This window comes from Ovis aries, chromosome 7 (genome assembly GCF_016772045.2).
Source record: "Ovis aries strain OAR_USU_Benz2616 breed Rambouillet chromosome 7, ARS-UI_Ramb_v3.0, whole genome shotgun sequence".
Lineage (NCBI taxonomy): Eukaryota > Metazoa > Chordata > Mammalia > Artiodactyla > Bovidae > Ovis > Ovis aries.
In genome coordinates this window covers 56149336-56161990 of record NC_056060.1, presented here as the reverse complement: position 1 = coordinate 56161990, position 12655 = coordinate 56149336, and the positions used below count along the sequence as shown (strand labels likewise).

Genomic DNA, 12655 nt, shown 5'->3' with positions numbered 1-12655 from the left:
AAAAGAAGAAAGACTCTGTTGAGAAATACAACACAAAGGAAAGAAGTCAGTGGTTCTCAGGAGGCATGGATTCTAGTTCCACTTTGGCCACTAAGTGGCTGAGACTTTGGAAGTCACCGTTTCTGGGTCTCAGCTCTGTCTCCTATGAAGTAATTAACTGATTTATAGAATTCTTTTAGGTCTAAATTCACTGACTTTATGAAAATTGAGATGGAACACCCACTCCTGGATTAAAATATAGCACAAAGCACATCAAACTTTGAAACACCCTTGATTTAAATTTATAATTTCTGCTAAAATTAGGCATGTTGGCATTAAAAAAAGTCTTAGATGGTGTCTAAAAATGTCTTTTTAATTAAGCATAGCCCATAGGAGGAGGTAAGTCTTGCTATTTTCAACCAGAAGAATTTAAGTACATTATTATATATTCAGAAAAAATAAGAAAACTTTTAGCTATTAGAAGGTGCTTTGCTCTACAAAGTTATCAGTGTTCTCTACGCACCGTGGGGATAAGACAACAGGAGACAAAGGTGTGGGAAGAGCTTGTAGCCTTTATGCTCTGCCTTGGGGAGGGGAAGGACACTGCACTCAGTAAGTGCTCAAGACACATAAGCCAATTTCATCATATTCTGTAGCCTGTGTATCATTTAGCTCAGTTTTTAAGACTATCATGTCTTTTTTGTTTAATCTATGAATTACCTTTTCAAATGTCGTTATAGAGTTAAGAATACAATTGGCAGGATAGTTTAACTGATGAGGTTGAATTCTGACTGATAATGGCTTAAAATCATTAACATCACGAAATATTCTCAGGTATCCCTTTAAGTAAAAATATACATATCAAAGAAAGCTAAGTAAAAATGTAAAATAAGTGATTTTTCTATTTATCAAAAGTTACTAATATATGGTAAATGAATCATTAGGAGCTTAAAAAATAATTTTACAAGTTAATACCCTTAAAATCAGTTTCTTTTAAGCAGATACTCTGCTGTCTATGGAGAAGGCAATGGCACCCCACTCCAGTACTCTTGCCTGGAAAATCCCATGGACACAGGAGCCTGGTGGGCTGCAGTCCATGGGATCGCTAAGAGTCAGACACGACTGAGTGACTTCACTTTCACTTTTCACTTTTATGCATTGGAGAAGGAAATGGCAACCCACTCCAGGGCTCTTGCCTGGAGAATCCCAGGGACGGGGGAGCCTGGTGGGCTGCCATCTATGGGGTCGCACAGAGTCGGACACGACTGAAGCAACTTAGCAGCAGCAGCCGCTGCTGTCTAATTATCATCTCATGATATAATTAATGCAGAGTTAAGTGCAGAAAGGTTCTCTGAATAAAGGTTTTTTAAAGTTCTGCCAATAGATATTACAGCCCATGTATGTGATTTGGAGGTTCAAAATTTTAATAGATGAATCACATAATGCTAAAGGATTATATAATAAAACATGACTATAAAGTAATCTATCTGATATCTAAACAAATATTTCAGTATTTGTACATAGGAGGGAGTATTATCCTCTTCAAAGTCAATATCCATGTTGCTGTTCTAAATATTTCTGACACTTATTTACACATTCAACAAACATTAATGGAATGATTATGACAGGTCAGACAATGTGCTAGGTGCTGTGAAAACAAGGGGAAATAACAGATGGTCACCATGCTCAAAATGATCACAATCCATTGAGGAAGCCAGTATCAGACAGCAAATTTGCTAAAAACATGACAGTGAAGACCATAAAGGTGGGAGATGAACTGTGGTGCCACAGAGGGTACAGCCGTAGGGTCTGTCTAGATGATCAGGAAAGGCTGCTCTTGAGCATTTGACATATAACTCTGGTCTCAAAGGATAAGCAGGCCTTGACTAAGAGAAGTGGGAAGATCAAACAGGTGGAAGAGTTGTGGCAGGCCTGGCATGTTGGAGGAATGAAAGCCAGACAGTCAATCATGGCAGATTCTTTTGAACATTCCCAGTGATGGGGAATGTTCACCCTTTGAGCAGAGCAAAAATTATTCCGTGACAATGACAGAATAGATGGGTAGTCAGACTGCACAGTATCATTTCTGGTCAAAATGGTAATAGCTTGCGTAGGTCTGAAGGCAGTTCCAAAGAGGGGCTCAAAATCTCTAGAACAATGAGATCGTTGCTGGGATAAGCTTACAATGTGGCTTTCGCCCTGTTCACTGCTACATCCCTGGCACCTACTTACTGAAGGAACAAACACTCACCCACCAGAATCGTTTGTATATAATAAAAACTGATATCTGATTCTTTCTCAAGGTGTTTTCCCATCATCATCATATATAAATCTTGTTTTATAGACTCTCCTTTATAACTACAATTCATTTTTTCTTATTTACTTCTCTTTTTGTTCTCCATTTGATGGTAAGTTCTTTGAGGACACAGACTGTCTTATTCATCTTAGTATCCCTAATACTAATAACAGTAATAAAAATAAGTTGTAGATAGCATTTACTATGTGTCAGGAACCATACTAAATTCATTCCACATATTAATTAATTTAATCATTACAAACCATGTCAGGTAGATATCATTATCATTCTCATTTAACAGGTGGGAATAGTGAGGAATAGACAGGTTCAGTAACTTGCCCAATATCAGATGACTAATAGTGCAAGAGCCAGTATTTAAACCCAAGAAACTTGGCTACAGAATCCATGCGCTTAACTGACATGCAACATTGCTTAGCACAGTGCCTGGCATACAGAAGACAGCCATTAGATGTTTATTGAATGAATTCACTCTTTTTGTAAGTTAGTACTACCATGAAAAGAACATTTTCCCCACTCAGCAATGAAAATTTCTACTCCATGGAGGCCAAGTTTGCTAAAGTCATTTTTGTTATTGTCCCTAATATTCACACACAAATTGAGCCACACTCTTAAGCCACTAGTATAGTATGTAAAACCAAGGTTCAGCAATTGTCATAAAAACATGTTTAAATACCTTCTAGTTCACCAATTTTTTTGGCAAATACTTTAAGTTGTTTTTTCAGTTTCCGGACAGTCTTATCTTGTTTTTCGAGTTGTTCCATCAAATCCTAAAGATCAAAATGAGAAATATAACAGAAAGATCAAAATAAATCATCTAAAATGCAGGGAGGAAAGCAGACACAAAGTTACAGAAACAGTACTTAGTTTTACACAAAAAGTTAGTTTTACGTAAAAGCTCCATTAAAGCTCATTGGTGGAGCCCCAGCTGGCTAAAACTGGCAGGCAATAGGAAAGGCAGCTATAACAAAAGCAAATGTTAAAATATACAGTGCAGTAACTCCTTTACAGCGTGATGGACAGCAGGCTCACTGTGGAGTGAGTAGACTCCAGTAGATTCCGTGGGGGCAAAACAATTAAATGCTCACAAAATGTACTGCTATTTCAGTAGAAAGTTTTTCATTTAAAGGGGGAATAAGCAAGGTAAATTTTGATGAATGCACACAGTTTTGTGTGAAGTTTTAAGGATGGCTGCACTTAGGGGCTTTTAACTGACACCTATGTGTGTGAAGCACTGTCTCTACGAGTTCCACCCTTTGGAGAGGCTAAAACTAGTCCTGTAACTAAGAAAAGTTAAGAGGTTTTGGGAATTAAAAGGTAAGTTAAAAAATAACCACAGAGAACAGTAGAGAGTGGCTGACAGACTAAGTGGCAGTTAGATAACACACCCATAGAAATCTCCTGGGTAATACAATTTTGCTTATAGGGAAAAAAGGGGATAATTCCATATGATTTCTGCAAAAAGAGAAAACAAAAGCAGTACGTTCATGGGCAGGGGTTAAAAAAAACACAAAGGTGTGATACTTGGCTCCCTAATCAAGAATTCTTTCAAATGACAGGCAGAGACAAACAATCAATAATTAAGAAGAAAAGTGGGCAACAGCAAACCAGGAGCTTCAAGCGGAAATAAAGCAATGATTTAAGAGGTTTGTGGTTGTTATTCAGGTTATGGATTTTAAAAGGCGTTTATAAATACAAGTATTCATTCTTTTTCCAATTTAGACAGGGCTGATTTAGGTATTCGACCAATGATTCAAAAGGAACAGTTGCTAACATTTCAAAGTGTTCAGTTGTGCTTCTTGGATTTTTACTTTACCTTTCAAATCATATTTTGCTTCCATCACACTGTAAGCCTAGTGTTAATAACAAACCAAAGGTGACAATGGACGTAGGACACTGACAGAGGCGACATCACTGGCTAAAAGACAGCTGTGGGGAGAAACAGGTTTTGTGAAAGTTCCTCAAGAGACCTCCCAGGAAGGGCAGGCAGAGTGCTCTTCGCTTATAGAGGGCTAGAAACAGTGAGGAAGACAACAGGAAAGCACTCTTTTACATACAATCATCCGTTTGTAAAGTGAAATCCGATATGATTGATACTTCTTAGGGTCATCTGCATATAATTCCTCAAAATACTGAAAAAACAGGCACAATGGACATTCGTTTTTCTTTGTGTCTTTGAGGGGAATGCTATCTCAGCAAAATCAATTGTAAAATATTTTAAAACACAGATAAGGAATCTATATATATAGACTCAAACGGCTCTGATTTGACATCTGTCATTGCCCTCTAATTTTTCTAGTGCAGATGATTCTGATTCCATATCCACAAATACATTTTCACATGCTTGGAGGAAACAGGCGATATTAGCAGGTAAACAGAGCTGTGGTCCATATTCCCCAGACAAGGCTGTGAGTTCACTCCTCTAACCTGCTCCTACGCTGCTGCACTTTCTCTGCTGCCAGCAGCAGCAGCAAGAGTGGGGAAGGGAATTCAAACAAAAGTGAGAATAACGGCAAAGTTGGAGCTCTTGTTTGATGTTGGAAGGACTGGGCAGAAGCTGTGTGCCTTCCTTCTCTGAAGGGCAGCTTGGGGCAACCTGTGAAGTTTGCTCACTAGAGGAGGCAGAACAGTCATCTCTGTGTTTGTGTTTGTAGGGTAGGGTTTGTGGGAAGGGTTTTCAGGGTAGAGTTTCAAAGAACACAAAGCCCAGGCCCACCGGTGCTTTAATATTCTGCCCAAGTGCTTCCTACAGAAATGCAAAAAAAGACACTCTAATGACAGTGAAAAACTGCATCATCCCCTGTACGTAAGTTTGAATCCATTCTCCTGAATTAGCAATCAGTGAGGCAGGAGAAGCTTATGAACCTACAAAGAGTTTTCCTAAAATTCAAACTAGGTTTCACCAGTTTAAAATATGGAAGGGGTTGATTTATTTTTGTATCAGCTATACAAAATCAAAAAGAAAAGTAATAATGCACACAAGATTGCAAGGGAAATGCTTAACCAACTTAGCAAAACAACTCTGAGAATCTACCACCCAGAAGCATCTTTATTTCATGGTTTCACCTTGTATTTTAAGATAATGATTTAAAAGCACAGAATTTATATGCTAATCAATCATTATTATGTTATTGAGTTTATTCATCAATTCTTAGGCACTGAAGCACTGTTAGTTTAAGCAACAATATACTTGTGAGTAATAAAATGACATCATGATTCAGATCTTCCTCCACAAATCAGTGATATTTCAGGCACTTTGGAAAGAGTCTGGACTTCAAGTCCCTCACCCATCTCTCCCATTGCCACAGTCTCACCAGCATGCTGTCCTCAGAAGGAAGGACAGACTGGGAGAAGAATACCTTTGGGTTTTGCTTCCTACTAATATAAAAGTTGGTTGGACAGGTGACACTAGAAAACTACCTGTAATGCAAATGATCACTAATGGATAATTCAGGTTGCTAAATCTTCAGAGAAAATCCAAACTATTTTATTACAAGTTATTAAAATCCTGAATTAAAGAAACAATTACCACTAGCCCTAAACAGCTTTTCTCAAAACCAGTCTGACACTTTAGTATAGATTTTATATAGAAATGTGGAATTAGGAGTTCCCTGGTCAGAGAACTGAGACCCTGTAAGCCGTGTGGCAAAGCCCCACTACCATCCACCAAAAAAAAAAAAAGGAAATATAACTATTCAGTGACTTTTAATTTAATAAATATGTTCATCAAACCTAAGTAGAAATCTGTAATAAAATTATTTTGTGGCTGAGAAAGAAATATTTTGGAAAATATTTTCTATAAAAGAAAGAAGGACAGAAAGAAAAAAAAAAAAAAAACAAAACAAACAAAAAAAAAACTTGGACTTTGTGCCATTACTCAGAATCTAGCTGGCAAGGAAAAAATAAATCTCTCCATTTACTGTCTGAATTCTATATCAAGAATGTAGAATCTTGAATCCTGATGTTTCTCCTTGACCCTGGAGTCCCAACCAAGGTCAACCTACAGCCCTCTTTGGTTCTGCCATCTGCTTGCTAACTAACTCTAACCCTGCTATCTGCCTGAGTAGGGGCTGGGAGGGCCTCAGTGGTGCCTGGGAACCAAAGGTTGTGGCAACCACACAACCTCCTGGATGGCACAGAGTGTGCAGCTGCAGCAGAGGAAGCTGAGCTCTCAAGGTATCAAGACCCCAGCACACAGCCGGCCAGCATCTTCCACACCCTCCAAGCGAGGGCTGAGGTGCTGAGAGGTGCCTGAGCCTTCTGTGACAAACCACCCGAGTACACGAGTTTTTCACTTCTACCAACATAGTTGTATTTTCCTTATGTGTCTGGACTAGAGAAAGAGGGTCATAAGTGTTGGGCAGTGAACGGCATCTTCCCCAGCCAGGAAGGAGGTTTTGCTCCAAAAGCATGGAGGGCTGCTCTGCTGTCCTTACCAGGTTCTCATTGGTGAGCCGAGTGATCTCGTGCTGCAGGCTGGCCTCAATGCGGGCCTCTGGGGGCAGCTGTAGGTTCTGGGCCAGCAGCTGCTGCTGCCGGTTGTTCTCCTCCTTCAGGCTCTGGATTTCCCCGCGGAGAGCTTCAGCCTCATTCTCATGGCTCCTCTTCTGAGACTGCAGCTGGGACTCCAGGAGCCTGCGGAGAAGCCACACAGGGAGGAAAGGGAGGTGACATCTGAGTCCCTACCTGGTGGGTGTGAGGCTTTGTGTTCACTTGCAAGGGCAGAAAAATGGAGACTCTGTAGTGTCTGTGTAGCTTCTGACTTGATTAGAGTCTAGAAACTCAAATGGAGCCAGAAACGAAATGAATGCACTCACATATGTGTCTTTCTGAATTGAGGACCCTGCTACAAATACAAAGTTCTCAGAGGCCCTGAAAACCAGGAGAATTTTACTCCTTTGAAAGCTTCATAGGAAATTAAAACAATTAAAAGACATGTCTTTTAAAACAATTAAAAGGCATAACTTTAACATGGCTTACTACATTTGAAGTAGCATTAATTTAAAGTAGCATTTAAGTTGGCAAAATTAGTATTACTATAATGCCTTTGCCACAAAACAATCACTATGGAGGGCAAGATTACAAATGCCCACTTTAATTAAATCTGCCTTGAAGACCTTCAGCATTACTAATTCCAGGCGGGGGTTTGTGACCAGGGTCCTACTTTTATCTCTGAAGGGGAGAAAGGCTAGAGTGCTATTCTGAAATACAGATTTACCCAAATGCAGACAGAGTTCTGAAATTTTGTTTATATTTTAAATTTGTCATCTTCTTTTCCCCTATAACTTCCTTATCAGTAAGAGAATCCTAACAAGATATGGTTTTGGAAGATCACTGTTAGTGGGACCAACAGATTTGTTCTTGAGCTTTGAGCAAACATACAGGTCAGCTGTGCCATGGACTAGGGCACTGGCCAGAGAATAGCAGAGCCAGCTGGCAACCTCCCTCTACCAGGCACCTCCATTCTACATTCACTCCCTTTCCCAAAGACAAGACAAAGTTATAGATAGGAATTAACTAATAGGAAGAAAGAAAAGATGTTTTCATTCCAATCCCCTTGGTTAGCAAATGCTGGGCAAACTTATGGATACTACTATAAGCAAAGAGTAAACAACAGACTAAAAATATTTTGGGGATTACGAAATTTCCAAAGGATCTGAACCAATAACATCACAAAGTTAATGACAACAGTATGTGATAAGAAAAAAGCAGAATAAGTAGAAGCTCCTTGAACAAAACAGTCTATTAAGTAGTTTAAAAATTAATCACTGAAACAGTATTTTTAAGACATAAAAACAGTATTTTTAGGATCAAAAAAACCCAGTATTTTTAAGATTTTAAGACACAAGTATCACTAGAGGAGATGAGTGTCTATGTTAGAAGTGTTGCTATTTCAATTTTATTTGCTTTCTCCTAAACATGTTTAACATGATGAGTTTGGGTAATTATTTTGAACTACAGCTGTGCAGGAAACCCTCCTGGTTTGCTGTTTCACAAATCTGAATTTCACAATAACCACACTGAATGCCAAGTCATGTACTGAATACTGCTGTTAGGCAGCATGATGATAACATATAAGAATGTAGCTATATTGCCCAGGCACAGATATCCTTTGAACTGATCATGATTCCAAACAAGCTAAGTAATATGTATTAATCTTTCCTGCAGTTGTTTGGGCTCTAGTTGAGAGGTTTGGGTTTTCTTCCACTCTTAGTGAGACGTTCACGAATTTTAGTGTCGGAAATTTACCCAGGAAGACAATGTATAAGAAATATAGAAGTTAAAGTCAGGAGGCCACTGTTAGTAAGAAAAACAACAAATTAATAACATTCCAATTTGAGGAGACAAGTATAACCTGTTGGCTTGTTTTAACCCTTCATAAACCAGCAACAGCTCTCCATCCTCATTCAACTCATGGCAATCCATAGCAGATGATCTTCCATGCAAAAGGAACAACAATGCAAAACACAAAGGGATACAGGGCGGGAATGAGATGACCACGGTCAACAGCAGCACATGGTATTTCAACATGTTATTAAATCACTAGGACTGTCTTTATTAATTACAGATGACTTTAAGACATTACCACAGAAACTGCTTTTGGTTAATATTCTTTTTTTAATGAGTAATATGTAACATCACATGTAAAGGTGGGGAATTTAAAACAAAATAATCAAGGATCCAGGGCTACTTTTCCTGCAAAATAATAAATGACTCAGGAGGTGAGAAAGACATCTGTTTTTAACATTCTGTTCAGCTAGCAGAGTGATCTTATGTCACACATTATGTTAGAGACTAACTACAACAGTCATACACATATAGAATGAAAATTTAAGCTATTGTCTTCATGTGGCAATCTTTATAATTCATTTCAAAATAAAGTTTTAAGTCTTCTGGATAGGAATTTGTTTTAGCTTGATAAAATCTAGTTTTGTATTTTTAAAATTGCTTTGAAAAGTTCTTATAGGAGTAACTGATCAATATGTCCAAAGTTCCCAGCTTTTATGACACAACTTAAAAAAAATTTTTTGTGTCAAAAATTAATTTTAAGACCCAGGGAAAGTGCTTTTTGACCAGAAAAGTCACACATTTTATTAAAAGAATGTATAATTAACAAATAAAACTGATGAAACTGATTAGAGTATATAAAAATAATATTTTGAGTGTGTGCCAAGTATCAGACACTATTTCACATCCTTCCACAGGCATTATTTCATTTAGTTCTCCTAATAACAATATATATCATTTGCCATATTGCAGAAGAAGATACCAAAGTTTAGAAGTTAGATACCTGGCAGGTGCTATCTGACTACGGAGCCCAGGATCTTACTCCTCTTACTAGACTTTTGTTGTTGATACCATGTTTACATAAATGAATTTCATAGATTGCTCTTTTACTTTCCATTTACCATCTTTCCCTGGAGAGTTGGTCTATTTGCATGGTCTCAACTGTATTATTACATGCTGATGACTTCAATATTTACATCTCAGCCCACACGTCTCTCCTGTTCCAGATCTATATTTTCAATCTCCGAATGAAGTTCTCTTCCTTAAATATCTGTAAATCTATTGATAAGTTCCTGTACTTCCCTACATCCCAGACCCAGCATCGTGAAGTGGCATCTCTATATAACCAAGTATCCACCACAGATGCTGCGGAGTTGCTCTTCATGATCCCCCTCCCCTGATCACACATCCAGTAAACTGCAAGGATGCTCACCTCATCTTCTTAAGTATCTTTCTAAGTGTCCCACTTTCAATCCCAATGGCTACCAACTAAGTCAAAGTCACTATAACCAGTCATTCAATTATGGGAATAACCTCTTAACTGGTCTTTATGATTTTAATCTTGTTCCATTACAGTCTATGCTCTAATATAAAAGCCAAGGCTAGCTTTCCAATCTCATCATACCATTCTCCTTCTAAAAATCTTTCAACAGCTTCCACTGTCATTCGAGGGAAGTCCAAATTCTCTTGGCTATCTCGCCAACACTCTACAAACTCTATGAAGGGAAGGACAGCATTTACCTTGCTTAATGCTCTATTGCCAGTATTTGGCACATGGTCTGGGATGAAACAGGTATACAATATATATCTGGTGACTGAATAGCTGAGCAGATGGATGAACAATTTAATATAGCTCTTTTTACATTAACACATTCTCAGCTATTAAGGTATGCTTACAACTTACATTCATAAATTAAAATTTAAGTTTAACCAAATACTTTTATAAGCATTCTCTACTCTTGTCCATAAAAGAAGGTAGTAAATACCTTATATCTTGCATGGCAGTATTCTTTAGTCTGTGAAGTATTTCTGTACACCAATTCTGATATTATGCATCAGGAGATCTAGATGTACACTGATAATCTCTGTTATCATCACTGGCCAAGTTCTTTTAAGTATGTTGTCTTTTAAGTTCAGAGTTTAATAGCATGAAGGTTCTTTGGGAAGCAGGAGTGGCAGAAAGGTTGAGGAATTTCAGAAATGAGCAGTGATAATCTTAGCTACAGGAAAGCTTTGGGGAAAGTTCAGTCATTTAGTGACTGTGCAAATCTGCACTCTCAGCCCACCCAAGACTCTTAAGACTGAGCTAAGTGCCATCCACAACTTCATTCGTGTTTAGAGTAAATGAGATAAAAACCAGTGTTAGGATTTTCTCAGAACACCTTAGGAAACGTGGCAAAAACTTGGTCCCAAATATCAAGGTCGCATCCTGGGAAGTCATGGTACCCTTCGAGAGTTGTATGGCCAACACGGATGTGATTCAGCTATTTCATCACTTCTCTTTACGTTAAATTTCAGTTACTGAAAGCTGCAGCTGCCCCTACAAACCTTCACAAATAACCATCCTGAATAACAAACGGAAGTGACTACCTGAGAGTCCATGCTACAGAGTAAGCAACTGATGTTCTTTCTCAAGGCTAAGGCCCTAAAAACACAGAAATATACTCCCTTGATGTAAAGAACATTTTCCTTTCAATTTCTTATCAGTAATGCTACCGTCTTATAAATGAGATTTTAACTGGGAATATATTGGAAACGTTGGATCCCTTTTGAAGGTCAGCTGATGTCTAACAAAACAATGCAAAAACATTTGTACTCACTGTACAAGAGGCTGGCTTGAAGACTAGAGATCAACATGATTAAACCAAAATGAATAAAGAAAGATCAACTTACCTGTTGGTTTCTTTCAAACCAATATATGCTTGTGCTATTTCACCTTTATCTTTCATTTTTTGTACATCTTCTAAAAGTATTGTGGAATCTGTCATTGTGTTCTAAAGGGGAAAAGACATTTCCACATTAAGTGTTAACTCAAAAGCTTTGGACCACATGTAACAATTTTCTTTCCAACAGAATAGGGGGTTTATGTGTTCCACAACACACCTGCCCCACCAGAGATCTACGCTAGCCCCAGGGTGACTACAGAGAGTGGGGCACAGGCAGTTAAGAGGACGAGGCACCTCTGTCCCTCTCTTGAGGATCCCTAACACTCTACTACAAAGATGGTGTGATTCCAGAGAAAACAAAATCATTGATGGGCCATGTGTGTTTTATGCTGTGTGAAATACATACATAAATATCAGTGTTCTTGCCTGGTTACTATTCTAATGCTGCATATACACTTTTAAATATACTTATTTCTATCTGTCTATCCATCCATCCATCTATCCATCCAGTATACATAGCTTTAAAACAATAACTAGGCAAGAACACCAAGAAAGTATTCAATGGAATGTACTGTTCTTTCTTTTACTTCTGGACTGATTATAACAAAACAAATGCCCTAAGAAATATGAGAAGTTTGACACAAAACTCATTTTTCTGTTAAAAACTCAGTACAAAAAAAAGTGGTGTTTAGATTATGTTTCAGCAAAACTAAAGTTTCTTCTCACATCTTTAGAGATATATAAATGGGAAGGATATAGCTCCTTGGAACTATCTACCACTTGCTGTTATTTAATGTTTTTTACTCTGTTACGGTATAGGAATAGTATATAAGCTTTTGAAATAAACATCTAGCAGGTCAGAATAACGAATGATTTTATATAGAAAGGACTTTTCTGCTAACATTTTTACTTCCTTTTTTTTTTTCTTTTTTGGTCTAATCCATTTGACAATCAATATCATTTCAAAATTTTGCTTCTACTCCAGCCAGTCTCTATCCCTCCTAAACCAGGGCAAGAATAGACAATAAGAACAACTGTTCTAATCGTCTCTAAAGCATAACACCCTTTAGAATCCATGGGCCCACTCTATCTGTCTAAATAGTATATGCCTAATCCTTTAGTCAATGTTTGCTCTAAAGCCAGGTCTCACAGTAAAGTGGAGATAACAGAATACACTTCAAATATTGTG

The 12655-nt window shown here is 37.9% G+C and overlaps 1 protein-coding gene across 4 annotated transcripts in view; it reads right to left on the bottom strand.

The window, feature by feature from the left end:
- MYO5A (myosin VA) overlaps positions 1-12655 on the bottom strand; it is a 197176-nt gene that overhangs the window by 20731 nt on the left and 163790 nt on the right. Inside the window, exons 29-33 of one of the 4 annotated variants that reach the window (XM_015097035.4) lie at positions 11474-11574; positions 8649-8729; positions 6730-6928; positions 4351-4425; positions 2970-3063 (exon numbers count right to left, since the gene is read on the bottom strand). In XM_015097035.4, the coding sequence (XP_014952521.1) occupies positions 2970-3063; positions 4351-4425; positions 6730-6928; positions 8649-8729; positions 11474-11574 (550 nt within the window). The remainder of the gene's footprint in view (positions 1-2969; positions 3064-4350; positions 4426-6729; positions 6929-8648; positions 8730-11473; positions 11575-12655) is intronic. The other 3 variants (XM_015097038.4, XM_015097039.4, XM_015097041.4) reach the window with 3 other exon arrangements.